At 52.8% G+C, this 26,908-nt stretch overlaps 1 protein-coding gene across 2 annotated transcripts in view; it reads left to right on the top strand.

Annotated features, from left to right (window-relative positions):
* The window catches only part of CREB3L1 (cAMP responsive element binding protein 3 like 1), a 48,224-nt gene extending 26,033 nt beyond the window's left edge, over positions 1–22,191 (top strand). Inside the window, exons 2-12 of one of the 2 annotated variants that reach the window (XM_054162170.1) lie at positions 896–1,124; positions 5,823–5,983; positions 7,617–7,695; positions 8,614–8,771; positions 9,389–9,538; positions 10,303–10,361; positions 12,775–12,843; positions 15,212–15,311; positions 19,734–19,854; positions 20,497–20,743; positions 21,072–22,191. In XM_054162170.1, coding sequence (XP_054018145.1) covers positions 896–1,124; positions 5,823–5,983; positions 7,617–7,695; positions 8,614–8,771; positions 9,389–9,538; positions 10,303–10,361; positions 12,775–12,843; positions 15,212–15,311; positions 19,734–19,854; positions 20,497–20,743; positions 21,072–21,108 — 1,410 coding nt within the window. In that variant the 3' untranslated portion in view covers positions 21,109–22,191. Of the gene's footprint in view, positions 1–895; positions 1,125–5,822; positions 5,984–7,616; positions 7,696–8,610; positions 8,772–9,388; positions 9,539–10,302; positions 10,362–12,774; positions 12,844–15,211; positions 15,312–19,733; positions 19,855–20,496; positions 20,744–21,071 lie in introns of both variants that reach the window. The other variant, XM_054162169.1, reaches the window with a different exon arrangement.
* The last annotated feature ends 4,717 nt before the right edge of the window (positions 22,192–26,908 follow it).

Below are 26,908 nucleotides of genomic sequence, written 5' to 3'. Positions count from 1 at the left end.
CTCAATCTGCCAACAAATGGGATAATTTTTCAGCTGGTGTTTGGCAACCATCATTTTTCTCCCTGGCCAGCCAATGCTTTGTTGTAGCAAATGGAAAAGTTAGTGATTTGACTTCTGAATAGGAGGGTATGCCTCAAAGGAAACAGGTTCCCTGTAGCATCAGGAGCCCAGCTCTGCAGCAGCCCTGGCCAGATTTACTGACTGTTACTGGAATGATTAGTGGCATGATTGTTTGTTGTTAACAGCCCATCTGTAGTGTTTAAACTTCATCGGGGAGCTGAATTTCACAGGCATTGTCTGGCTGGGGGACAGCCTCATATGGTCCACAGAGGGTCTGTGAAATCCCAGAGGAAATGAAATACAACAGGGGGCCTTCCTGTTATGCTGATCCAACTGATCTTTTCTTCTCTGCTAGAAATCAACAGCTGGGTTGATGTTCTCCGGGGCATCAGAGTGCCTATTGCTGCTGGCAGAGAACACGAGAAAGTGTCTGTCACCACGGACAGGTGCTGGAGGCGGCTGCTTTCCGCCGCACCGGCGTTTTGTCATCGCGGGCATTTCTTGCCTTGTACTCTGCTCAGCTTCTGGTCACACTGAGATGACTGCAGAAAGCTGAAGACAGGTACTCACAGAGGAAGGGGGAGGAGAGAGAACATGGGAGAGTTTCATGAGTGTTTGGGACACAGACAATCAGGTGGAGAAGATGTAAGGCACCACCCCTCTTTCTGTCTTAATTCAAGGCGTTTGTGTCGAACTCATGCAGGCAGGGGACGGGAACTGCTTTTTCCCATCCCAAAAGGGCCGGTGCTGAGGTTTGACCCTCCGTGCAGAGAAAGGCTCCCGGATCCCATTGGCAGTTGACACCAGCGCTCTCTCTCCCTTTGTCTTTCCTTAGCATTTCTCGGAAAACCTGGATCACTTCTCCGACAACATGGAGGATTTCTCCAACGACCTCTTCAGCAGTTTCTTTGACGACCCAGTACTGGCTGAGAAGAACCCGCTGTTGGACATGGACCTGGATCCACCCACCCCAGGCATTCAGGCAGAGCACAGCTACTCCCTGAGCGGCGACTCTGCTCCCCAGAGCCCTCTTGTGCCTGTCAAGACTGAAGATCAGGCAAACGGTGAGCGCCTGGCGTGCGCCCTGCGCGGCGCTGGGCACAGCTGCGAGCAGCGGCTCTGGCTGCCTTCCGTGCGTGAGGACAAACTGGCCATTCCCTGGGCTTGCGCGGGGCTGAGCCAGGGCAGGGGCTGATCGGCTGCTGTCAGATGCAGCACACATTTATTTAGTTCCCTTCCCCCCCCCCCCCCCCCGCCGTCAGTTTGTGCTCTGACAGCCGCATTGCTCCCTTGCTGGGCTCGCTGCTATTTGCGAGGATGATAATTGGTTGTGGTTCAGTGTGCTGCCAGCTCCTGGCAGGCAAGAGGCTATGTCTTTTTAGGACCCTGCAAACGTGGGTGTGAATGCCCCAGATCCAGGTCTGTTTTGGCATCAGGCAGCAGGGTTTTGGCTTGCATATAGGAAGCATGAGTCTCTGGCTGCAACCAGTGCTGGTGCATGTGGAAAGCTAAGTGGCTTCTTCACCAGCAGATCTTTTAGCAGGAGACAGAGAAGGAACAGTCATTTCAAACCCTATTTTTAAAACAATTCATTTCAGGATAATTTATGATGGGCTGGATATTTTTAGAGCCGTCCTTGCAGAGAGTCCTGTAATTTGTGGACTGTGTGGGTGTCCCAACAGCTGATGGACACCAGGCTGCCTGAAAAAGCAGTGGCATAGGCTCAGTATACACAGAGGAAAGCCATTCCCTTGAGTCAGAGTGAGAGCAGGGACAGAGGCTTCCCTCTCATGGCCGGGAGCGATCCCAGCTCGCTGGTACAAACATCAAGGCTGAAGGAGAGGAGCTGGCTCTGCTGCCCCCCTGGTCCCTTCATCAGTGCCACGTTCCTTAAGGACCACTCAGGGAGATGCTGGGAGAGAGGCTCACAGCAGCCAAGCAAGCTCTACCTTATTATCAAAAGAAAGCCTTCCCTTTCCACTTCTGTTTTTCTAGCTTTAATCCCAGGCCAGTCTCGGAGGGCAGTGGCCCAAACCGGCGACTGGGTGGCTAACAAAACCCAGCCCAGGACGAGCGCATAGACACGTCTTTGTCTTGCCACTGCAAGTGGATGGGAGGAGATGAGGCTTGGGAATGAGAGAAGCACAAAGCATGGGTTTGTAGAAAGCAGTGAAATGAAGTCTGCCTGCATGAAGCTACCTCAGGGACTCCTCTCTGAGACACTTGTCACCACTTGGGGTCCTCTCCTTTGTGTCTGGCCATGTCTCTGCTTCAGCTGCAGTGTCTCCAAGGCAAGACTGTGACTTTCCTGAATGGAGTGTGGCACTGATCCTTGGGCAGAGGCCAGCACAGAATGTACAGCCCACAACCCAGGAGAGCTTGAGGTGGGCCTGGCACTTGCTCTCTGAGAGTGCAGATCAGCTCTGTACAGGGAGTAGGGCCTTGTATTTATGTGGCAGGTATAGAGGTATATCTGTGCACTCAGTCCTGCAGCAGAGTAACTCAACCCATCTTTCTAGGGCTATCTTGGCTCATAGTTGGATGTGAGTCATATTCTAGTGTAGCCCTGAGTCAAGTCCAGTATTTGTAACACTGTGCAGTCCTTTTGGCACAGCTCCATCCAGTCTCAGTCCTCTTAGACATTCATTTCAAATTAATTACCCAGGAATGGCTTTTCTTTAACATTAAGCAAGCTCTGCTTGGTCTGCAGAGCTCCTCAGGAATGCCCAGGCTCTGTCTAGGCTTGGAGCTGGCTGAGGCTTGCTGTTTATCATCTTTCTCTCAGCTTTTCTGCAGTTCTCCAAAACACTTCCAAATCCTGCCCCTTCCCCCATGGTTCCCACTAACATGGGTCAGCTGGGGCAAGCCACTGGGTGCATTGTGACCCTGCTTATCAGTGGAGTCTGTTTTCCAGATGGTTTGCACATGCAGACTGGCTGCTTCAGTTCTCAGGACCAGCCCTCGGTTCTGTAGGGCATGATTTGATGCCAGAGCAGGGGAAGCCAGACTTGTGCAGAACAGTGGGTACTGAACCAGCCTCAAGCTAGTGTCCACACTCCTGTACTGGTCCTGCTTCCTCACTGCTCTTTGCCTCACCTCCTCAATACAGGGCACCTATGGATAGCTCTCAGTCATAATTCTTCCCATTATGTATAGAGTATCCAGAGCAGAAAAGCTTCCTGGCATGCCTGACCCCCACACAGTGAATTCTGCAGTGTCTACAAACTGGCTATGGCTCTGAAGCATCCTCTCAGGCAGCAGAACAGAACCACACAAAATGCCCCCTCCTCAGCCCCTCATTGACCCTCTCATGGCTTATGTGTTTCTAATTCTGCAACCCAATCGCTCCCCAGATAAATCTGCAAGGGTGGGAAAGAGAGCAGGGTCAGAATGTGGACAGGAAGTGGGAGGACAGCACATAATCATTTGGGTGTCTGCTCCTAGACTGTCTGGACTGACAGCAGTGGGGGCAGCCCTCACTAATTCTGAACAGGGAGAGCCCTTGGTGGTCTGCTCCTCCCGATCTGGTGAGTTGCTTCAGCAGCAGCCCTCCCAGACAGAGGATGCCCCCACCTTTGAGAAAAAGAGAAATGCAGAGCTTTGCAACAGAAAGAGAGGATGAGGAAGATGAGACTTTAAAATCACACTATGGGAACCCCAGATTAGCCAGCAGGCAAAACCTTCCCATAGTGGGCATAGTGAAACCAGAGAAGAGATTTAGTGGGGGAAGCTGTGGACTCTTCATCACTTTTCAGAGGCCTAAGATCAAGTCAGGCAACTGTCAGGACTGGTACAGGCTTAGCTGAACTTGTCTAAAGCAGTGGGATAGACTGGAAGTCCTCTAAAGGTTTCTCATCTCTGTGGCAGGCTGTGATGAGGCAGAAGGCAGTTCAGATTTCCTGGCCTCAGACACTGGCAGCTGGGTAACACCTTGCCTCCTTCCATCAGAAAGAGCCTGTCCCAGGGCTAACCTTACTGCCACCTGGGTTTGGTGTCCTTAGCAGGACATAGAAAAGTCAGGTCAGTCTGTGTGTGCTGTGTGTGAGGGCTGTGCCAGTGCACCCCTGCCAGAGAGGCTGCCTGACAGCAGCTGCAGTGTGGGAGGCTCTCAAAGCGATCAGCAGGGCACAGTTGATGCACACACGGAGCAGCCACAGGATTTCAGTCACACAGGGAGTGGGAAGGAAGGAGCCTCTGCTAGAGAGGCCAATCTAGGTAGCAAAATAAGAGGTGCTTGATGACAACCTGTGCTGCTGGCAAGGGCAGCACTGTGTTAGCTGATCAAATTCATGCCCAGGCTTTAACACCAGTGTCCAAGCAAAAGCCAGAGGCAGGGTTCTGCCCTGTCTTCTCCTGAGAGTAACAAAGCCTGAGTTAGGCAGAAGTGATGGTAAGCTCAGATGGCAGCTCCCACATAAGCAACTTCTTGCTTGTACTCTTCTTTGTGCAGGCTTTGCTGGAGCTAAGGAGGACCTTTCTTCCCTTCTCCTTTTGTCAGGACATCCTCTAGACTGAGACCTGCACTGCAGGGCTGCTTTGAGCAGCAGAGAGCTGGGCAACATCCCTGGGTCTGTGAGTGCTCTATGCAGAGAGAAGTGCAGAAGGGTCAGGGAGTGAGCCTGACTGTGGCTTCATGGTGAGCCAACTGGGCCATTATCTGGTGACACACTTAGCAATTGCCTGTCCTGTGTCAAGCCAAATGCATTTCTGGTTGTCAGATGAAAAGGGGAAGGGAAGGGATGAGGGTTAGGGAGGAGGATGCAGGCTCCAGGCCAGCTAGGAGTAGCTTTTTTGGCAGGCCAAAGTGTTTGAAGAGCAATGAGGGGACCAAAACTTCAGAGCAGAACCCAGGCAGCAATCCTGCCCAGCAGGATTTTCCATCTGAGCTGCAGCTTATCCTCTTTTGCCTGAATCCCAGCTCCTGGAATCTCTGCTTCCAGTGGCAAGCCAGGCACACACTGCAGACGTGACAGGGACAGAGCAGGCAGGGGGTGAAGGGAATGTGCCCACACAGCTCCATTCAGTCCTCTTCTGATACCTCCTGTCCCTCCAGCCAGCCTTGTCCCTGCCAGCAATGGCAGTGGGGCACTTCTGTGGGCAGCAGTCCTCCTGAGCAGCACAGGGTGAAGGAGGGAGCCTCAGAGGTGAGACTGAGAGGAGCAGCCATGGGAGCTGCCTCAAAAGCAGGTGCCATATTGGACTTCCTTCCACAGAATGGATCTTCCTCCTCTTCTGTCGTACAACAAAGCTCTAAGACTTGGCACAACATTGGCAGGAGGCCAAAGCAGCACTGCCAGCCTTCCACTAGCACTGTGCTTGCCCTCTCACCAGCCCTCTAGCACAGAGATGGTGCTATTCTTGGGAACACACCTGGCAGCTCTGTGATGCTGGCCACACTGCCTAAGGAGCAACAGCCCAGCATCCTCCTCTCACTGAGCTCTAAATATAAATAAGCTCTGGAGGATGAGACTGAGACATCACTGTGGGTAGAAACCCCACAGCTGTCCTCCAGTGCCTGGGCTGCACAGAGATGAGCAGAGACACAATCCCTCTAGCTCTGTCCTGTCTGCTCCCTGCGCACTGGGGGGTTCATTCTCTTTTGTACTTTGTGTTGTGGGCCTGCACATGTTTGTGTGGTGACAGTGCTAAACTTGGAAAGGCAGCCTCCCCAGATGGGGGGAAGCTGTCTGCATGCCTTCTTTTTTTTTTCCTTCTTGTCCTGTTGTTGCTGGAGTTTGACTCTCACATTGTGCATGTTTCAGAGCTGGAGAATGGAGTGTGGTCGCTGGGCCCCAAGCTCTGCTCCATCATGGTGAAACAGGAACAGAACCTGGCTCTAGATCTGCCTGAGTCCCAGCTAGGTGCCAGCTCTATACCAGTGCTGAACCTCAACCCTCTGCAGAGACTGCCAGTCCCCGAGGAGGTGAGCCCATCTGAGAGCCAACGGGAGCCTGGGCTCTCACACAGCAGCACCCCTGCAGCCACCTGACTGCACGGTCCTGAGAGGTGATTTAGCTGCTGAAGAGACAGGAGAAGGTGATACAAAGCCCAGACACTGCATTATGTGACATTCTCTCCTTGAAATGGCAGTCAGAGGAGCAGCACTCCTGATGCTAGTGTGAACTGTGTCCTTGATTCCTGCAGTGAAGCTACAAGACAGCTTGTCCTTCCAGAGGAAAAGGTGGAAGGAGGATTGTTCCCTGCACGGGAGGCTTTACAGTCTTTCTTAAACACAAGCACCTTTTCCTTGGCATAAGAGCTAAAGACTTTTAAGCCTGCACTTGCTGGAGATCTGTCCCCTCCCATCTGCCAGTGTTTCTGTAGCCACTCTTGGTTTATTTTCATTTCAATTGTTGTGATGCCAGTGACCTCACGATTCCTGAGTACAGACCCCAGCTCTGCCACTGGCCTCAGGCTCATCATACAGCCTCTCGCTTTTCTCAGCTGCTTACTGGTAATGGAGGTCCCACTCCACATCCTGCTTGATTTTCCCCATGAAGCAGCAGGAATTCTTTCTAAGAAACAAGTGGCCAAGTCTTTTGGTCATATCTAAGACCTTCAGAGGTCTGTTTGTCTAAAGGAGGCTCACTTATGTCACTGGTACCTGAATGTAAGCCAGGGGCTCAATTCAGCTGGCCTTGAGTCCAGACGTGTTGGATGGGAAGGTCTGACCAGTCTCACACAGACCTTGGCTGTCTTGTAGCAGCTCAGTAGATAATAGTAGAGCATCTCTGGGGTTCACTTCCTTTTTTCACTCATGCTGAGCATCTTCCCATTTAAACAACCATCCAAAACAAATGAGCACTTCCAGCCAAAACTGTGCACAAACTTCCTCTGTTATTTACGCAGCTTGAACTTGGTGCGCCCTCGAAGCTCTGCTGTGTGTGCTCAGCAACCATACCATGGTGCTCTCTCAGCTGTGTTTACAGTCTGGAGGAGTTTGCAATGTGTCTGTTTAGTGTAAAATCCCTCCCAGCCTGTGGTGGGCTGGGGGCTGGTGAGCCAGGGAGCTGAGGGGCAGCATAGCCCAGATGGAAATAAATCTACTCTTTATTTAACTCTCAGTCGCCTCTGATTGGAAACAGCTGCCCAGCAGCCCTGGTGAAAATCATGTGAGCAGGATAGGGGCTTTGTTCTGTTTCTGTTTCTGTACAGCCTCTCTACTCCCATTTCTAGTGAAGGCAGATCAAAGAGGGATTTCCCATGTCAATGCATAGGTTGGTTTAAATGGCACTGTCTGGGTCTAGCAAGAGAAGAAATGGCAAGGATAAAAGTCACCTCCCTTTTGGAGGTACTCAGTGTGCTGCTTGGCAGCATCTCCATCTGCCACTGCCTCTTCTTCTGCAAACCTCTTTGCTCTCTGTGCCCAGTGACACAGACTTCAGGGGCTTATGTTTGGGCTCTTGGTTTCTGTTATGTGTGGTGAGAGATTGCTTTGGGGCAGAGCTGTGAAATGGGCAGAGGAGGTGGGAGAGCAGGGTAGCAGCAGCTAGTGGGAGCCCTCAGGACAGTGGAGGGTGCAGTGCCCAAGAGCTCTTTCTGTTTCTCTTCCACAGACTCCCATAGAAATGACTCCAGCACCTGTGATCAAAGCTGAGCCCAAAGAGGTGAACCAATTTCTAAATGTACCTGCAGGTAAGAAGATAGAATTTGCTGGTCAGGTTCTATCCCTCTATATTAGTCAGATTCTAGATCATCATTATACAGGGGGGAGAGGCAATACCTGAGAGCAGAGCCATGCCTACAAGGTAGCACTTGGGGCACAGATCAATAGAGGAGTTCCAGTTCTGTGTCTGAACCAGCAGCCACACACAGAATTGCCCAGACAGGGACTCCCAGGCAAAACAGGCTACTTCAGAGTTGGAAATATGCAAGAGTGCCTATAAAATCCTCAGAGAGACTGCAGCCTTATCCAAAAACAACCATCTGAAAGTCAGGAAATTCAGGATCCAGTTTAATTTGAAAGCAACCCAAGCATCTGAAAATCTGCCGATGCACAAATGAAAGCACTAGAGGAACTCCCACTGCCGCAGAGAGACATTCCTCAGGCATATTCCCACCTCCATTAAGGCCCCTAGGGCTCTCCAGTACAAAGTGGGGACAGTTTTCAAGTGCTTGGAAGCCAGCTGAGTGACCAGAGCCCCTTTGGATCAAGTGTGCTGGCAAAGTGTGTGAGCCCTGCGGTGCTTTTGAAAGAGCTCTTCTCTTACCGAGCTTCCTCTCATGAACAGGCTGTGGAGAAAAACATCACAGGCCTTGTAGCCCTTTTTGGTGGACACCAGAGCACCTTACTGCTCTGCAAATACCTTCAGTGTCTTGGCAAAGACACTGCCAGTTCCTAGTTTAGCACATTTGAAGTCAGCCTCACTTCTCTCTTGGGTAGTGCTCAGCCCAGCCTCTTTCTCAGACCCAGCCCGTCTTGTGAAACTCCTCACCCTCTCCTTTCAGTCCTCTGGTACATCAGTGCCTTCTCCTGTTGCTGCTCAGGGCCCCCTGCCTGTACCAACAAGCTGACCTGAGAACCATTGCCTTGATCTCCTTATTTCTCAGCAGATGACCTGGTGCAGATGCCTCCAACTCCACCTAGCAGCCATGGCAGTGACAGTGATGGCTCTCAGAGCCCCCGGTCCCTGCCTCCCTCCAGCCCAGCTCGACCTGCTGCTCGCTCTTCTTCAGCCATCTCCTCCTCACCGCTCCTCACGGCACCACACGTAAGGAGGCAGCAGGACATCACTGGAACACAGAGCTCCTTGGTGCTCAGAGGGGACTGGAGGCTCTTTGAGGCTCACATGAGGGATCCTGCCCTCGTTAAGGTCTCCAAGCTGAAGTGCTCTGGCAAGGCAATGTGAAGTCTTAGCACAGGGATGTGGGGACAGAATGGCGTTGACAGGAGTGAGGAGAGGTGGGATGGCTGCTAGCAGCTGCTTTGTCTTGCACAATGCCTACCAGTAGCTATCCTGTGTTAGGAAGTGCTGTCTTTCACCCTGTACTTTTGGAAGTGGCCTATGCACTAGAGGACTTTCTGAGGAGATTAGTGGAAGAGAAAGAAATAACTGAGAACTCACATAATTGTTAAAACACAAGACTGTGTTTTAACCAGTGCCCAAATGTTCTTTGGCAGCACCCTCCAGTACAGGTGTGTAGCAAGCCTTGTCATGAAGCAGCACATGCCTTCCAAACTAAAAGGGGAAGGCAGCTGCTGAGCTGTGACCCAGGAGCCAGTTGAGAGCAGCATTGTGCTGCATCTGATTGTACTGAGCTCGTAGCTGCTTTAAGGAGGGTCACTGGCATAGAACTGCTTGCTGATAGCTGCTCTCTCTGCTTTCAGAAGTTACAAGGGACCTCTGGCCCACTGCTCTTGACTGAAGAGGAGAAACGCACCTTGATTGCTGAGGGCTACCCCATTCCTACCAAGCTGCCTCTCACCAAAGCAGAGGAGAAAGCACTGAAGAGGGTCAGGAGGAAAATCAAGAACAAGGTGACTGCAAAAAAATGTAACCATGCAGTTTCCATGATTCCAGAGCATCCTCAGCTGGCCAGCAGTATAGTTACCCTCACCTCCTCAGCTGCTCAGAAAAGTTGGGATCCTACTTTTGATTAATTGGCATGAACCTCCCAGCACTCAGAAATGGTGCCATGGGGCATCTGCACACATGCTGGGCATGGAGCTCAGCCCAGCTCCTGGGTGTGTGTCCCCTGGGATGGGGCCAACAAGCTAAGGCACCCTGGATCAGACAGAGGGACCTGGCCAGGCCTCGCTGCGGGGCAGGGAAACCAAAGACGTCGCGTGGTGCAGGATGGCTGATGCACAGGACTCATTAGCCAGGCAGAGGCTGTGCAGCTGTAGGCTGTGATTAGCAAGCATCCCATGGGAGGAATGATAAGGCCCTGAGTTAGTCACCTAGTGACTCAGAAATGGTCTGGAGCACTATCTGCCCAGATGGCCCAGCACATGCCCACGTGAGTCAGAGGAGTTCAAAGCAACCCTAAAGATGCTCTCAGCAGCAAGGGGGTCAAGCATGCTGCAACAAATGGTTGTGGCCTACAGGCTAAAGAAGGCTGCATACCTGCAGCATCCATCCCTCCCAGCCTTGGCCTGGAGACCAGTAGGAATGGCAGACTAGAGGACAACTTTCCCATTTACCTTTAGAGTGCTTTGTGTGCAGGGAGCAGACAAGAGATACAAAGAAATACCTAGAGGGTTATGATACTGACTGCCCTCTGATGGCTGCCCCCTCACAGATCTCTGCTCAGGAGAGTCGCAGGAAGAAGAAAGAATATGTGGAATGTCTAGAGAAAAAGTAAGTTTCTTCTCCATCCTGCCTTTGGAAAAGGAGCCCTCTCCATGCACAGCCCTGCTTTCTAGTGGTTTTGTCTCTGAAGTGCTCAAAAAGTACAATTCCTTGCAAGGCTGGCTGCACAGAAGTTTGCTTTGGGATCCTGCCCCTACTCCCCTCCCTCCTCGAAATCATCTTACAGGATAAAGATCCCTCTAGAAACCTTGTGTTTCCAACTGTTTAGTTTGGCTGGTCCCCTGCAGAACACAGGGCATTTTGGCTACCAGCAAGGTGGGATCTGGGGTAAGAGTCATGTTTTCCCTACTGCAAGAGAGGGCTTTTGTGTAGACCACAGCTTTTCACCCCCAGCTTTTCTCTGAAGAGTGAACAGATAAGCAACTGATAGCAAGAAAACCCTTGCACTACAGTTATTATATACTGTTATATACAGGTATTAATAACTATGACTTATTCTTCATGCTCACTGCCTTCCCACAATTCTCTGCCTGAGTTTTGTTTTTCTTTCTCCTTGCAACCCTGAGGTCCTGCATGCATGGCAGGTGTAAACCGAAGGTGACATCACACGGCATTTACAGGGTAGAAAATGACTCCTGAGGGTCTGATCCTAGGGTTCTCCCTGTACTAGCAGCCCCTGATGGGCATTTCCAGACAAAGGATGACAGGATCCAGGTGCAAATTCACATTTCTGTTTAAACACCAGCTTATCCCCTGTTATTAACATCACCTGTTAGCAGAAAAATGGGAAAACCTGTGTCCAAACCCAGCTTTAATTACCTGGTGCTATTTGTTTGTCTTCTCTAAGTGCTCAGAAATGCTGAACAAAACCAGATGACTCAAAGCACCTTCAGGTTCTCATGCCCCTTCACAGGCAGCACCTTAGCATTTGTGTGTGTGTGTGTCCAGGCATCAGAGCACTTCACCTCCAGCTCGTGTCCCATGCTGACAGCCAGAGCCTTCGAGCCAGGCCTGGGGAGCTGTTTGACCTTGCTTAGGTGGCAGGTCCAGGGCCCTCCATGCTGAGGCCTCTTGCCCAGACATGGCCATGGTGTACCTCACATAGCCCACACACAAGGGGAAGGCAGGAGGAAACACAAACCCACTGGTGGGAATATTCAGGGTGGAAAGAGATCTTGGGTCACTGTCACACTTTAACCACCCTGATGAAGACCTGTAAAATAAATAATACTGTGAAATACTCACAAAAGAAATAACATTGCACTGGTGTGAAGTATTCACATTTGCAGTGTGGACCTCTGCCCAGTGAAGTAAATGGTTGTATGGGTTATGTGGTCCTGCTCTGGCAGGAGGGTTGGACTTGATGATCTCTGGAGGTCCCTTCCAACCCCTAACGTCCTGTCATCCTGTGACTGGTCACACTGCCACAGTGCTGTGACAGATGGCTTTCAAACAATGCCAGGTTTAGTGTGAAGCAAAAGCAGCATTCAGTGAATTTTTGAAGTGGAACAAGTCTCTGGTCAGCTTGGCTTTCTGCTAGGGCTGGTTTGTCACAGCCTGCACTCAGGCCCTTCACCATTCGGTTCGACACCTTTGCTGCTCGCCCAGTTTTAACACGGAACGCCTGACTCGGAGATTGCGCTGGAAACCTCCGTCAGGATCAGGCTGTGTCCCTGGCCTGCCTTCCTGCGGGCCTGGAGACTTGCCCCTTCCCTCGTCCCAGCTGTAGCCTAACCGCTTTCCCTTCCGAAGCAGTGGGAGGGAGCCTGCAGGTTCTCTGCTGCCCTCAAGTGCCTGCAGCCGGAGCCGGCCCAGCGCTTGCACAGGGCTGCCTGTGCTTGAAACCCAAGGCGCACGGCCAGCACAGCTTCGGTCTGAGTGGCAGAGGTTTCGATTGGTATCCCCTGCTCCCTTTCCATGCTCCTTAGGGAGGTCTGGAATAGATGGAAGTGTCTGCATAACTTTGGGTCTATCCTGACTTGATCAGCTTGTTGCCAGGTGCTGCTGGTTCTCCCAGCCTGACCTGGGAGCTGTCATGTTGTTAACTCTCCACCTGCAGTCTCAACCCTGGTCCATCAGGGCTAGCTGCAGCCAGATAGGCCAGGAACATCTGGCTCCAAGACCATATCTGCAGGTAATGAAGGAGGGTGCTGAGCCTCCACAGTGCAGGGGAAGTTTAGGCTGGAGGTGAGGAGAAAATTCTTCACTGAGATTGTCGTTTGCCATTGGAATGTGCTGCCCAGGGAGGTGGTGGAGTCACCATCCCTGGAGGTGTTCAAGAGGGGATTGGACGTGGCACTTGGTGCCATGGTTTGGTCATGAGGTCTGTGGTGACAGGTTGGACTTGATGATCTTTGAGGTCTCTTCCAACCTTGGTGATTCTGTGATTCTGTGCAAGGAACACATTGTCTGTCTCGCTCCAGTGTTTGTACCTAACTGGCTGTGGGGTTTGTTCCTGCAGGGTTGAGACATACACAACAGAAAACAATGAGCTCTGGAAAAAGGTGGAGACCTTAGAAAATGCAAACAGGTAAGAGGGGCTAGACCTGGCCCTCAGTGGGCAGGGCAGGGTGGGTGTGAAGGGAAGCCAGGGGAGCAAAAGGAGCAAGGCAGGCTGCCTCCGCTGCTGGTGGGACCAGCGCTGCTTGGCCAGGCCCTGGTTTGCAGCCCATGGCAGCAGCGAGGCAGCTGGGTTTGGTTAGTGAGCCTGGAATGTTTGTGTTGGGACAGACAGGCCACGCTGCAGCAGTGAGGGGAGGGAGGGAAGGCGTGTTTCTCCCATGTCTTCCTCCTCCCTGCAGCCCATTGGGCTGGTGCTGCCTTCCCCATGCCCTCCAGGCCTCTGGCTGCCTCCAGGGCAGCTGCATGGAGCGAGGCTTCTCACACCAGCCTCTCAGCCCCACTGTTTCTGCTCTCGGGCTCTTTGGAGGAGCACGAGGCTCCAGGTGTAATGAGGCTGTTTCAGGTTTCTCTTGAGAAAGAGCTGAGCAGAGTTGGTGGATATGGGAACAGCCCATTCCACTGATAAAGGCAGAGATCCCAGCTTCCACTATACCCAGGGCACCTCCCTGTGCATGTGGTACCCTGGCCCTTGCCTTGCCTCTACTCCTTGTAAAGCAAGCCCAGACAATCTCCCTCTCATCTGCTGCTGACCTGAAAGGAGCAATCTGCTCCCACAGCCCCAAAGCAGGCCCCTGGCTCTCTTGCTCAAGAATCTGGTGAGTGTTTGTGCTCCTAACAGGCAGAGCTGGCCAGCTGATCACCAGGGGAATTTGCTTCCTTGGAAGCAAATAATGAAGCCCTCCAGCTCTGCAGTGGGGATGGGGAGCAGGGGCTGGAGGAGAGCCCAGCTCTGCTCAGTCTCACTAGGTATAGCAGGTGTGAGCAAGGGCAGGGTCGGCTGCAGGGCTGGTGAGGGGGACACTCATTTCTGTAGTCCCATTTCTATCAACTCCAGCCCCATCTGAAGGAGAGAACTGCAGCCAGAGAGCCATTGTCTCCCCCTGCCACCTCTGCTGCCACTACAGCTCATGGAGTACTCCCTGAGGCTGCACACCTTCCTTCCATCTCTGACACGAGTGCTGTGGCCTCATCTTCCAGGCCTGGTGCTGGGATCAGGGGTTGTCAGGCATGGTCTGGCTGAGGAGTGCGAGTGGCCAGAGCCTCCTCTGCCACAGACACAGCTGCCCAACTGCTCTTATCCCTGGGGCACAGCCTGCTGCCCAGCCTCTTCAGGAGCACAGGCAGCCCCACTGCTGACAAAGCCTGAGCCCTACCCAGAAAAGTCAGGAGATTGGCCAAAAAGCCAGGAAATTGTTGTTTTATTTTCAAAATACACATTGCATTCTTTGTAGCTGGGTTTGGTCTTTGAGCACTGCCAGGGGGATGCTCTGTGCTCCTCTCCACGTGTACAAGGCGCAGAAGATGAATTGGAAAGACATAAAGCTGAGATTCTCCTGCAATCTCCTGGCTCTTAGGACTTGGCATTTTATAAAAGCCCAAGCATATTTGTGTAGAGCAGTCAGTGCTCCCAGGGGGGGAGACACAGTAGTCTGCACTACAGTAACTTGCAGCCCTTGGGAACTGTGGGCTCTGCAGCCTCCTTCATCCCAGATTTCTTCGCCGGCCTGGGGAAGAGTTTGGTAGCTCCTGGTAACACGCCTCGCAGTTTCGTTTTCACGTGCCCCAGTGCCTGTGTTCAGCTAAATGGGGCAGAAAGGCCTCAGCACATGTTCCAGCAGGGCAGCCAGAGAATGCATCAATTGCTGAACTGGAGGTTTGGCTTTGCCCACCTCCCTCCGCAAAGCTGCCAAGCCTGGAGATGCTGACAGGGATTACAACTGGTTTGTAGCTCCCTCTCCACCAGATGGTCCAGGGCACCACTCGAGTTGCAGGATGTGTGTCCCTGAGTGAAGTGGGAGCAGGCAGGCCTGTGCTCAAGGTCTGCACTGACTGCCAAGTTCAGCCTCCATCCCAGAGGCTGCTTTTCCTGGTAGCCTGCCTCTCCATCACGCTGGGAGATGGCTGCCTGGGCCTCGAGGCACCCAGGAGTCTTAAGTGAACGGCACGCTCATCATGGTGGCTAGCTGCAGGGAAAGCTGGGGTGAATGGATCTGCTGGTGAAGAGGCCAAGGGTGTTACCTCACTGTGACAGACCCTTGGGGCATTCCTCACACAGTTCCTCTACACTTTATATCTCAAACTCCCCCTTTATATGTTTCTGGCTTCCCAAGCCTGTTTGGCCAGAGAACTTGGGTGTGATACAGCAAGGGAGAGATGCTTCTTTTCACAGGAAGGGAAATTCAAGGTAAAATGTGCAAGGGGTAGTGGTATTCTTGCATCACATACTGGCTGCTACCTCCTTACCAAGTTTTGGTTTGGGTTGTTTCCTATCCCAGGACTCTGCTCCAGCAGTTACAGAAGCTGCAGGCTCTGGTAGCTGGGAAAGTCTCCAGACCTTACAAAATGGCTTCCACGCAGACCGGGACCTGCCTAATGGTATAAACTTCATTTCCATCTTCCTTCTTGGCCATGCTTCCCCTGACAGCTTTGCCAACTGCCTGTCTCTGTCCCTCTTCTCTGCCACCTGCCTCTGTTGCCAGCTGCATCTGCTCTCCCCTTTTGCATTCAGAGTCAGCGGGGCCGGGCCGGGTGTCACACAGACCCCGGCGGCGGCGGCGGTCGCTTATGCAACAGCAGCGGAATAACCCTTTGCAGTTTTGCTGCCCTGCTCTCTGGGCAGAGCAGCACTGTGTTTGCTTTGCCTTTGGCTATTGGCCATTCAACAGAAACCCTCAATGAGCTTCCATCCAAATGGGTCGACTTTTCTTTTGCTTAACGCGTAACTCAGCTGGGCAGGCAGACTCCTCAAGCACTCCTCCCAGTGGGCATCGCCTTGTGTTTACCAGCAAGGAATGGCATCTGTGCTTGCTCTGCCTGCACATCAGGCTTTGTGAAATCCAGCTGGAATCCTCTTCAGCCTCCCTTTGGACTACACAAAATGACTGGGGGTTGTCTGCTGGGCTTGGTAGTCCCCGCTTGCCTCTCTCAAAGCGGAGGATGATGGTTCAGCAAAGCTGGCTTCGCTGTGGAGCTCTGGGCCGTGCCAGGGCCATCAGCAGAGTCAGTTGCTGATTTCTTTGTCTCATTTTTTTTGCCAGGGGGGAAGTTTCTGCTCCATGATGAAAACATAACCCTCATGCCTGCGATGCCTTTGCGGGATTGGCGCTCTGGCTGCCTGTGACAGACGTGTCAGAGTTAGTTATCTCTATCCCCTTAGCGCTTCTGTGCTGTTAACAGGCATAAAACACAAACAGATGGGGAGGTGCTTGCCCCACTTTCTCAGCACCCTCAGTGTCCTGAGGGGCTGGTTTTCACTCTTGGTTCAATCAGTGGCCTTGCTTCCAGAGCCCCTGCTGTGTCATTTCCAGCACTTTCTCCTTTCAGAATCTGCTCCGATTTTTGCTGCTCTTTGCTGCCCCCATCTCAGACCAGGCTTTAATGACTGACTGTCTCTTCTGTTGGCTGCTCTCTGTCTTCTTTCCCAAATTCTTTCCACATATTTGGGTGGGACCCAGCTGGGCCCAGTGACTCATTGCTCCTTAACGTAGCAGCTCATCAGAGCACCCCTGGCTCCAGCAATTCTTTATGCCTAGTACCTGGAATGTGGAAGTCCAGAAGAGGTGCCTTCCAGGCATTCCCTGTGCTGTAGGCTGATAAAACACCTAATTTAGCTTCCCAACCGTGTCTTATCTCCCTTCTTTCAGTGGCATCCCAGCCCACACACCGACTCTCTCAGGCTTCCTGGCTTTGAAGCATCTCAAGAATTTGGAGTTTGCTTTTCTATCTTGGGCCAGTTCCTCTCACAGGCCTCAGAGGTCCCCATTTCCCATTTTCAACTGCAGCACCCCTTATCCCAACAGATAGGTGGAGTCATCATCGTGCCTTGCAGCATGGGAGTGGAGCAGAGTGCCCTTCTCTTTCAGCTCTGTCTCATTCCTGCTGGGTATTTATCCAGCCAGTTCCTGAAGTTCCAATGATGAGGAGCCCTCAGCCTCCTCAGGAAGATTGTTCCAGTGCTTTGTTACCTTTCCCAGATGAAGCTTTCTTGCTCTCTCCTCTCCATCAGTCTTGAAATAGCTGAAACCCATTAAATCTTCTTCTACCCACTGTAAGAAGCTCAGTTTACCCTCCCTTTGTGCAGCTGCATTTTACATATTTGAAAACTATTGTTTTCCAGCAGCTCCCTTCAGCCCACTCTGCTACATCACCATGATTTCTTCAGTCTTCCCTTGCAGGCTGAGTTACTGAGTCACTGCTTGTTCCCAAAGCTCTCTTCTAAGACTTTCTCTGCTTGCCTTGCAGCTTTTTGGAAGTACTGGGCCCAAAGCTGGCCACAGTGCTCCGCCTGAAGGCCGGCACAGAGCCAGCCAGAAAGCCTTTTGGTGCTGCCTGGGCTGAGGTTAGAATAGAATACATAGAATAGAATACATAGAATAAACCAGGTTGGAAGAGACCTTCAAGATCATGGCGTCCAACCCATCAACCAATCCAACACCACCCAAACAACTAACCCACGGCACCAAGCACCCCATCAAGTCTTCTCCTGAACACCTCTAGTGATGGTGACTCCACCACCTCCCCAGGCAGCCCATTCCAATGGGCAAACACTCTCTCTGTGTAGAACTTCTTTCTAACATCCAACCTAAACCTCCCCTGGCGCAGCCTGAGACTGTGTCCTCTTGTTCTGGTGCTGGTTGCCTGGGAGAAGAGACCAACCTCTGCCTGTCTACAACCTCCCTTCAGGTAGTTGTAGAGAGTGATAAGGTCACCCCTGAGTCTCCTTCTCTCCAGGCTAAGCAACCCCAGCTCCCTCAGCCTCTCCTTGTAGGGCTTATGTTCCAAACCCCTCACCAACTTTGTTGCCCTTCTCTGGACACCTTCCAGCAAGTCAACCTCCTTCCTAAACTGAGGGGCCCAGAACTGGACACAGGACTCAAGGTGTGGCCTAACCAGTGCAGTGTCCAGGGGCAGAATGACCTCCCTGCTCCTGCTGGCCACACTGTTCCTGCTGCAGGCCAGGATGCCATTGGCCCTCTTGGCTGCCTGGGCACACTGCAGGCTGATGTTCAGCTTACCATTGACAATGATGTGCTCTGACAGCATCTACCCTGTCCCCATTCAGTTTCCTTACCTTTAAACCAGGCATAAAGTGTCTGGACAACTAGAATCTCTCTTTACCTGGTGTGATATTCCCTGTGCTGGTTTATTTCGGTTTTCCATGTCTCCTAGATTCCAGTGGTGCTCAAAATTACCTTGATGTCCCAGCTTCTGTGTGGCCCTTGGGCATGGCTATTCCGATCCAGGGCTTCTGAAAAGCAGTCAAGCAATTGCTGGCTGTCCCAACAGGTGTCCCCATAGGTCAGACTTAGCCAGTTGGTAACTTCGGCTGCAGAAATCACCAGCAGAGGCATCGCTCTTCGACATGCTCAGTCTGAGCAGGGAGCTGGCGGCTGCTAGCTGTGCGCCACCCACGGCATCCGTGGGGACTGAGGTGATAAACACTTGCCTCCGTGTCATTTCGCAGGTGTTCCCTCTTGCTCTGTGCTGGTCGCTCTCTAAGCTCTGCAGAGTCCCTTACGAGCGCCCCTGACGTCTCGCCCTGAGGCATTACTGTTAGGGCAGAATCTGCAGGCAGGTGCAAAAACACCAGAGGGAGATTTCCAGGGAGCTCTCATCTGCCCCTCTCCTTTTGTCCCTGTCCAGTAGCTCTGGCTAGTCTGCCTGACAGCAGAAGGCACAAGCACATGGTCCTGCATGCTTGCCTGTCAAGCATGAATTTAAGCCTTTCCTTGGACTCTGCTTCCTTGCTAACAGAGGCAGCTGCAGTTCTTTAAAGAATCACAGATCATAGGGTTGGAAGAGACCTCAAGGATCAGCCAGTTCCAACCCCCCTGCCATGGGCAGGGACACCTCACACTAGATCAGGTTGCTCAGAGCCACATCCAGCCTGCCCTTCAAAACCTCCAGGGATGAGGCTTCCACCACCTCCCTGAGCAACCTGTGCCAGTGTCTCACCACCCTCATGGGGAAGAGCTTCTTCCTCACATCCAATCTGAATCTACCCATTTCTAGTTTTGCTCCATTCCCCCTAGTCCTATCACTCCCTGACACCCTAAAAAGTCCCTCCCCAGCTTTCTTGTAGGTCCCTTCAGATACTGGAAGGCCACAATAAGGTCTCCTGGGAGCCTTCTCTTCTCCAGACTGAACAGCCCCAACTCTCTCAGTCTGTCCTCATAGAGAGGAGCTCCAGCCCTCTGATCATGTCCAAATCTTCCTTGTAATAGGGGCTCCAGAACTGAATGCAGTACTCTAGGTCAGGTCTCACCAGGGTGGAGCAGAGGGGAGAATCACCTCCCTTGACCTGCTGGCTATGCCTCTCTTGATGCAGCTCAGGATAGATCTGCTGTCATTTCTGTCCTTGCCTGGACAGTAGCTGCACTGTGCTATGTTCTGTGGCACCTGGCAGGTTTCTCTCAGTGAGCTTGTTTTCTTGCAGCCCACTCTGGCTCCTATTGAGCCAATGGTTGGGTTCCCTTTGGTCAAGGCAGAGTTGATCCCTTCTGTTCAGTCTCTCTCCCTCCAATTGTTCCCCAACCTGTCCTTTCACCATTTCTTATCAACTAGACAGGCAAGTTCTCGCCACTGAAGCTGAAATACTTCGAATAAAGTAGTACAAGAAAGCTTCTGACTTCCCTTCTTAGATTTGCAGCAGAGATTAGCAGAGTGAGCCCTTTCCCTCCCCGGGGACCACAGTGACCCAGTTGCCAGCCTGACCATCGGTTCTCACACAGCCTGGTGCTAGTGCGCGGCAGCAGGGGGAGCGTTTCCTCACTAACTCTGTGCCGATCTCCTCTCTAGGTACTGGCACTCTGCTTCGTGCTGATCCTGGGATCCCTGATGCCCTGCCTCCCCGAGTTCTCTTCAGCATCACAGACAGTGAAAGCAGCACCGGCGCCAGACATTTACACAGCTAGTAAGAGTGAGTCTCACGTGGTTCGGGCTCTCAAGCCCCTTGCAGCTCCTCTCTCAACACTCCTGGCTCAGGGGTGATGTCCTCCCCTCAGTGTTCTGGGGCTATGGCAAGGGGAGATTCCTGGCGTGGCAGGGGCACAAACTCTGCTAACAGCACCTTGTCTGGGCCTTTTGTCCTTCTCTGTTAACCACTGTCCAAAGCACAACAGGTTTAGGTTCGAGGTGAGGAGAAAGTTCTTCCCAGAATGAGTAATTTGCCATTGGAATGTGCTGCCCAGGGAGGTGGTGGAGTCACCATCTCTGGAGATGTTCAAGAGGGGATTGGATGTAGCACTTGAAGCCATGGTTTGGTAGGCATGAGGTGTTGGGTGCTAGGTTGGACTTGATGATCTCTGAGGTCTTTCGCAACCTTATTGATTCTATGATTCTATACATCGCAAAGGAAGGACCATGAGGGAAAAGTCCCTGGGCACATTGATTGTCTTCTGAAGAGGCTGTGTGTCCACATCTGCCCCCTGAAGCTGGGGGGAGGTGGGTATCCTGCAGAGCAGGCCTCCTGCAGAGTTGCAAGTGGACAGGGTCATAGCCTGTGGCCCCTGGAAGACTCACTGTCCTCACTGTTAACCCATCGCGCTCTCCTGTTTTCCAGTTCAGTCACGGAGTCTCCTTTTCTATGACGAGGGTGCTGGCTCCTTAGAAGAGAGCTATAGCTCCTTCTTAACCATGGACCATCCTGAGGGGTGGGAGGCTGAGAAAGGGCAGGCTGAGGAGGGAAGGCCTCATCTGCCCAGGACACACGAGACAGCAAAATACCTGAGCAAATCCCAGCTGGAGGGTTCTGACCGGAACCGAACCGACCCAACTCTCACCCACCTCAAAGAGCAATTCCATGAGAGGTAAGCAGGTGGGGGGCACCTTGAGAGCCCAGAAATACAGCATGGTGTTTGGGAGGGAGTAAAGACACATCCAGCAGTGGCTGGAGGAGGCAAATGCTGGCAGGGAGCATAAGACCAAGTTTTGTTTTTCTAGAGCAGGAGTCTGGGAGTCTATACAGCAGTGACCTGCTGGCACAGAGCTGAGTAGAACTGGGTGGTTGAGGTGGTTCCAGCCCTGGGGAAGGGCTCCATCCTGCTCAGAGCAAACCAGCTGGGTACACAGAAAGGAGAATTTGCATAGGAGGCTGCAATGAACCTTGACTGATGCCTTGTCTTTTCTTTTCCTCAGCAAGACAAGCTCCAGTGAGACAGCTGAATACTTGTAGCAGCTGCTGGACCTCAAGGCCTCATCTGTCTGATTGCAGGATTCCTTCCTCACCAAGCAACTGAGGGGACTTGTCAGGAGAGGACACTGCATTCAGACACTCCTTAAGCTGGCTTTGGGTTCAGTTCCTCCCCTTCCCCACCTCCTCCCATTAGTACTGATCTCTCTGAAGGGAGTCACAGGACTGCCAGAACCAGCAATAAATGTCTGGCAAAGCCCTGAGATGCCCTCTTCTCCTGGCCTTACCTCCCTGCTTAAATGAGCACTACCCTATGGATGTGGGGCTCACTTTGGAGCGGAGGGAGATCAGGGGAAGCCTCCAAACTCTTCAGCTCACTCCCCAAAGCCTCCAGACCAAGGGGGCTGTACCCCTTGGCTACATCAGATGCACCTGAAGGAGAGAAGAGAGAGTGCTGGATTTACTGGCTTAAGAGTGGGTGCTGCTGGTGCTGCTGGAGAGATGGCTCTGGAGAGTTTGAGCTCATTCCTTCCCCTCCATCTGTTAGCACACTTCTGCTTCCGTTGAGAGAAAACCTAGTTCTTCCTTGCTCTAGTTTTCTCTTGAGGGACATGCCTACCTAACTTCCACACCAACTATCTGCAAAGATCTGCACACAAACGGAGTGGGGGAGGCAGATCCCAGACAGATAAGCCACCATAAAAATTAGCCAGCAGCTTCTGGGCAACCAGAGCTCTGAAACAGAAAAGAATTCTCACCCACAACCCACTTCTCTCCACCCTTGGCCCCCTTGCTTTGGCAGGGGTGGTATTTCCCTTTCTGCTCCCAGCTTGGGCCCCACAGTGCAGTGCTAACCAGGTCAGAGGCCTTCTCACTTTCCATTCTGCAGGCCTCCCCCTCTGAGAGTGGGTGAGAGAAACTCATTCTTCTAACCCAATCCCCATCCTAGCTTTCCATCCCCAATGCTGCTTCTTGCCAAATGAGGTCTTTCTAGGAACCACCAAGGAGAGCTGTGCAGCCCACTGGAGGGCTCTTGGACAGCCATCGCTCCCCTCAGAGCCTCTGTGTGCACAGCAGTGTTGTGAAAGCCACGGAGGACACACTGACATCTCTTGTGACAGACACATCTGTCAGGAAAGAGAAGGCAGGCTGGAGCTGGCCAAGGTCACCAAAGAGTTTGAGACCTCTTTCTTCCAGCTGCTGGCACCAAAGGTGGTAAACTCTTGCCACACCAGCCTTCAGGCCAGACTTGCCAAGTCTGACGCAGAAATGACCTCATCTCAAGCCTCTGCCATCCTCTGTAGCACCCAGACACCCATTTCTGAGCCTTCTTCCTCTCCAGCAAAAGCCCTGCTGAAAGGCTGAAGTGTCTCCTCGCTCCATTCCCTCAGCTGCCATCTGATGGAAGGACAATGTGGGACAAGAGTGCTGAAGATCTGGGCTGCGGCAGGCTGCCCTGTGTTCGTGCATGGGAGTCCCTGTGCACTCCCCCCAGGTCTCACAGCAGGCTCTTCCTTGGCTTGTTTCTCTTCAAGCACCCTGGACTCACTCTGCACTGCCCCAGCCTCTCCTCTCCTCCTAAGCTGGGAGTGGAGAGGGCTGCCTGGAGAGGAAGGATGGCTCTTGCTCAAGGACTGGGAGAAGTGAGGGAAGGGCCCTCACATCCCTCTTTTCTCCCTCTTGAAAACTGCTTTTGCCCCCCCGAAGCCATTCCTGACCGATTTGGACACGGCTAGCAGCAACCATGCATGCGTGGCCGGCGGGGGGAGGAAGAAGAAGGCCTTCAACATAGCTCCACTCTTCTCAAGGTTCAGACAGGACCTGCTGGTCACCAGATACCACTGCAGTGCCCATCTTCTGCCTCCACCCCGGCACAAAGAACCACTGTTTGGGTCCAAGCACGCCCTCCACCGCCCCAACACTCCCCCTGGGCATGTCCCCGTGCCTCCCACTGCCAGCATTGTACAGAGACCAAGAGCAGAACTCGTTTGTACATAATGAACCTTGTTTTGTATTATTGCTGACCCCTTAAGATATTGTATTTTGGAGACTCTCAGATCCTATTTTCAGTATTGTATTTTATGAAGAGTTAGTGCGGGCTTGGCCTCTATGAACCTCCTTCTTGTTAGCAGCTCACTTCCCCCTCATAGTCCAGCAGCTGCCTCTTTCCTCCTCTTTGGTTTTTTGTTTGATTTGATTTTGTTTGATTTGATTTTTTTTTGTTTGTTTGTTTTGGTTGTGTTTTGGTCTTGGGGGTTTTTTTTTGGGGGGGGGAGAGGGGTTGGTTTTGTTTGGGTTTGGGGGTTTTTTTTTGGTTTAGGTGGTTTTTGTTGGTTGGTTTGTTTTCCACACCCCCACCCCCCCAAGCAGCCTTTTTCTTTCCTCCTATCACTTGCTCTGCATTGGCTTAGTGAAGCAAAACAAAAAATGAAATAAAAAGATGCAGCATCAGCCCTGGCTTGATGGGTCCTCTCATTCTGGCATGGCTGTCACACCAGCCCCTGTGCACAGCCCCTGCTCTCCTGGGCTGTCCCCGTTCCCTGGCTCAGTGCAAAACAGGCTCGGTGCTGGGACCTCGTGCTTGCTGTCAGGGCTCGAGGCAGACTTGCCTGCTTCTGTTTCCAGCAGCACAGTGAGGTGTTCTGCAGTTCTGAACAAGTCAAAACTGCTTCAGTTTCTTTCCCCTCCCCCCCCCCCCCCCCCCCCCCCCCCTCTGGAGCCCCTATTACAAGAGGGATATGGAGGTGCTGGAAGGTGTCCAGAGAAGGGCCATGAGGATGAGCAGAGGGCTGGAGCACCTCTCCTATGAGGACAGACTGAAGGAGTTGGGGCTGTTCAGGCTGGAGAAGAGAAGGCTCCCAGGAGACCTAATTGTGGCCTTCCAGTATCTGAAGGGGGCCTACAAGAAGGCTGGGGAGGGACTTCTCAGGATCTCAGGGAGTGATAGGACTAGGGGGAATGGAATGAAGCTGGAGGTGGGGAGATTCAGGCTGGATGTAAGGAGGAAGTTCTTCACCATGAGAGTGGTGAAGCCCTGGAATGGGTTGTCCAGGGAGGTGGTTGAGGCCCCATCCCTGGAGGTGTTTAAGCCCAGGCTGGATGAGGCTCTGGCCAGCCTGATGTAGTGTGGGGTGTCCCTGCCCATGGCAGGGGGCTTGGAGCTGGCTGATCCTTGTGGTCCCTTCCAACCCTGACTGATACTATGATGCTATGATGCTACTATGAAATGCCACTAACATCATCCTCTGGGAAGGAGGAAGGCCGTGGAAGCAAGTTTCCGAGGTGCAGTGGGCTCCTCTGCTGAGGGGGCTGTGCAGAGGTCTGCACCACAATGGCACTGCCGGTAGCACCATGACTCTGGAACCATCCCACCTGGAAAAAATGCTTCCATTGACTGTAAAAGCAGAGCAGCTGCCCTCAGATGGGTAAGGACCTGGGACCTGGCTGTCAGGCAGCCTGCACCTCCAGCAGTCCATTTACGTCTGCGAAAACTGATGGGGTTTGTGTGAAACACAAGGCAACAGGGGAGCTACACAATGAACCTGCCTTTTCTAGAAAGCTCCAAATGGCTTCCTTAGCATTTGCCCATTGAAGCCACTCCTTGCAGTCAGGCCCTCCTCCATGTCTGGAAGGCAGCCCGAGCAGGAGCAGCTCTCAGGTGGCTCTGCCTCCCAGCCCTGGTACAGGGTGGGCTGGTACAGCAGGGCTCTGTCTTTGCTACAGGAGGAGGAGATGAGGCTCGGGGCATGCAAAGGTCTCTCTGTGGATTACAAACTCTTTGTGGAGAGGAGTTGTTGCCACCTTGTTGTGACAGGACTGGCTATGGAACAGTGGCTGGGAGGGAGAGGATCTCTCTTTTCTTGTCTGGGTCTGTGCTGCTAAGAGCGGGTTTGACATGGGATCTGTGTGGCTTAGTCTGACGTGGGTTTTACAGACCCCTGCAGAGCTCCCTTCCCTGTGCACACCCATGGATGCAGGAAAATGCTTGGCCTTGCCCAACAGTTTATGTCCTGGGCCAGAACTAGTTTTAAGTTGAGGGTCTGATGTTTTCCCTGTGGCACCTTCTCCAAAAGCAGCCTCCTACCCCTGAACCAGTGTGATGTACCTTCCCCCACCGTGTGACTAAGCTTCTCCCCACACCCACCAGTTTGCATCCAAGGGAGGGGCTCCTGCTTTGCTTAGCTCTTTGAAACATCACCCAGCTCTCTGGGCATCACCTTCCAGGGACAGTCAGGCCTACACCCTTGATGTAAGCCCCATAATGTCAAGTGAAATGGTGTGTGTGGGGGGTAGCTCTTAAAAGAACAAGCTCTCAGGCTTTGGCTCCTTTAACACCGATGCAGCTGGAGTGAGCAGAGTGCTTGTCCACGAGGAGCAAATTTCCCTTCATCTTGACAAATCCCTTCTAGTTCTGCAGCCTGCTGGATAACTCTGAGCTGCTCAGAGCAGGCACATCAGGATCTCCTGCTCCCCGCTATGCCCTCCGCAGCCCGGCCAGCCAATCACACCTGCCGGTGCGGCTGCGGCGATGAATCAGAGCAGAACGAGAGAATCAGCAAAGCCAGAGGACACCTTCTTCCCGAGTCACCTTCAGCCTCACTGGGTTACGCTGGGCCCGCTCCAAATGCCCCCAGCCAAGCTCCACCACGCCGAGCTGGGCTCTTGCCCAGGTAGGGTCACATTTCTAACAAGCCACTGCGCTGTCAAGAGCTAGCAGCCCCGAACAAAACAAGCACGAACAGAACACGGGCTTCATTTGTCAGAGACAAATTATTCCCCACTGTTCTCTGTTACCAGGCCAACTTGGGGGGGGTGGGTAGGGGGGTGTGTGGAATAAATAAATGAGGCAACAAAAAGGAGAACAGAATTGGCTTCCGCGGCTGGCCGCTGCCAAGCGGACCGCCGGTGGGGCGCGGCAGCAGCCTGCCAGGTAGGCTGGGTCTGCTCCAGAAGGACGTGGTGCTCTCAGGAGAGCATTCCCACCCCCTGAGCACAGCCTGGCCCCTCCTGCTGCCACTGTTTGGAACCGTGCTAGCAGTTCTCACACAGAGCTAGCAAGGGGTTGGCAGGCTTCTATCACAGGATGTTAGGGGTTGGAAGGGACCTCCGAAGAGCATCGAGTCCAACCCCCCTGCCACAGCAGGAGCATAGAATCCAGCACAGGTCACACAGGAGCACATCCAGATGGGGTCTGGAAGTCTCCAGAGAAGGAGACTCCACAACCTCTCTGGGCAGCCTGTTCCAGTGCTCTGTGACCCTCACAGTGAAGAAGTTCCTCCTCATGTTCAGGTGGAGCCTCCTGTGCTGTAGTTGACATCCATTACCCCTTGTCCTATCACAGAGTGCAAGTGAGCAGAGCCTGACCCTCCCTCTTGACACCCAGCCCTCAGATATTTATAAACATTGATTAAATCCCCTCTCAGTCTTCTCTTCTCCAGACTACAAAGCCCCAAGGCTCTCAGCCTCTCCTCACAGGGCAGTGCTCCAGTCCCTCAGTCATCCTGGCAGCTCTCCCTTGGACTCTCTCCAGCAGATCCCTGTCCCTCCTGAACTGGGGAGCCCAAAACTGGATGCAATATTCCAGGTATGGCCTCACCAGGGCAGAGTAGAGGGGGAGGAGACCCTCCCTCAATCTGCTGGCCACACTCCTCTTAATGCACCCCAGGATCCCATTGGCCTTCTTGGCCACAAGGGCACATTGCTGACCCATGGATAACTTCTTATCCACCAGGACTCCCAGGTCCTTCTTCACAGGGCTGCTGTCCAGCAGATCACCTCCTAACCTGTACTGGTGCAGTTTATTCTTCCTTCCCAGGTGCAGGACTCTGCACTTATCCTTGTT

Source organism: Dryobates pubescens, chromosome 5, assembly GCF_014839835.1.
Source record: "Dryobates pubescens isolate bDryPub1 chromosome 5, bDryPub1.pri, whole genome shotgun sequence".
Taxonomy (NCBI): Eukaryota; Metazoa; Chordata; class Aves; order Piciformes; family Picidae; genus Dryobates; species Dryobates pubescens.
The sequence above is the reverse complement of the archived record's forward strand: the minus strand, read 5'-3'. Positions and strand labels throughout refer to the sequence as shown.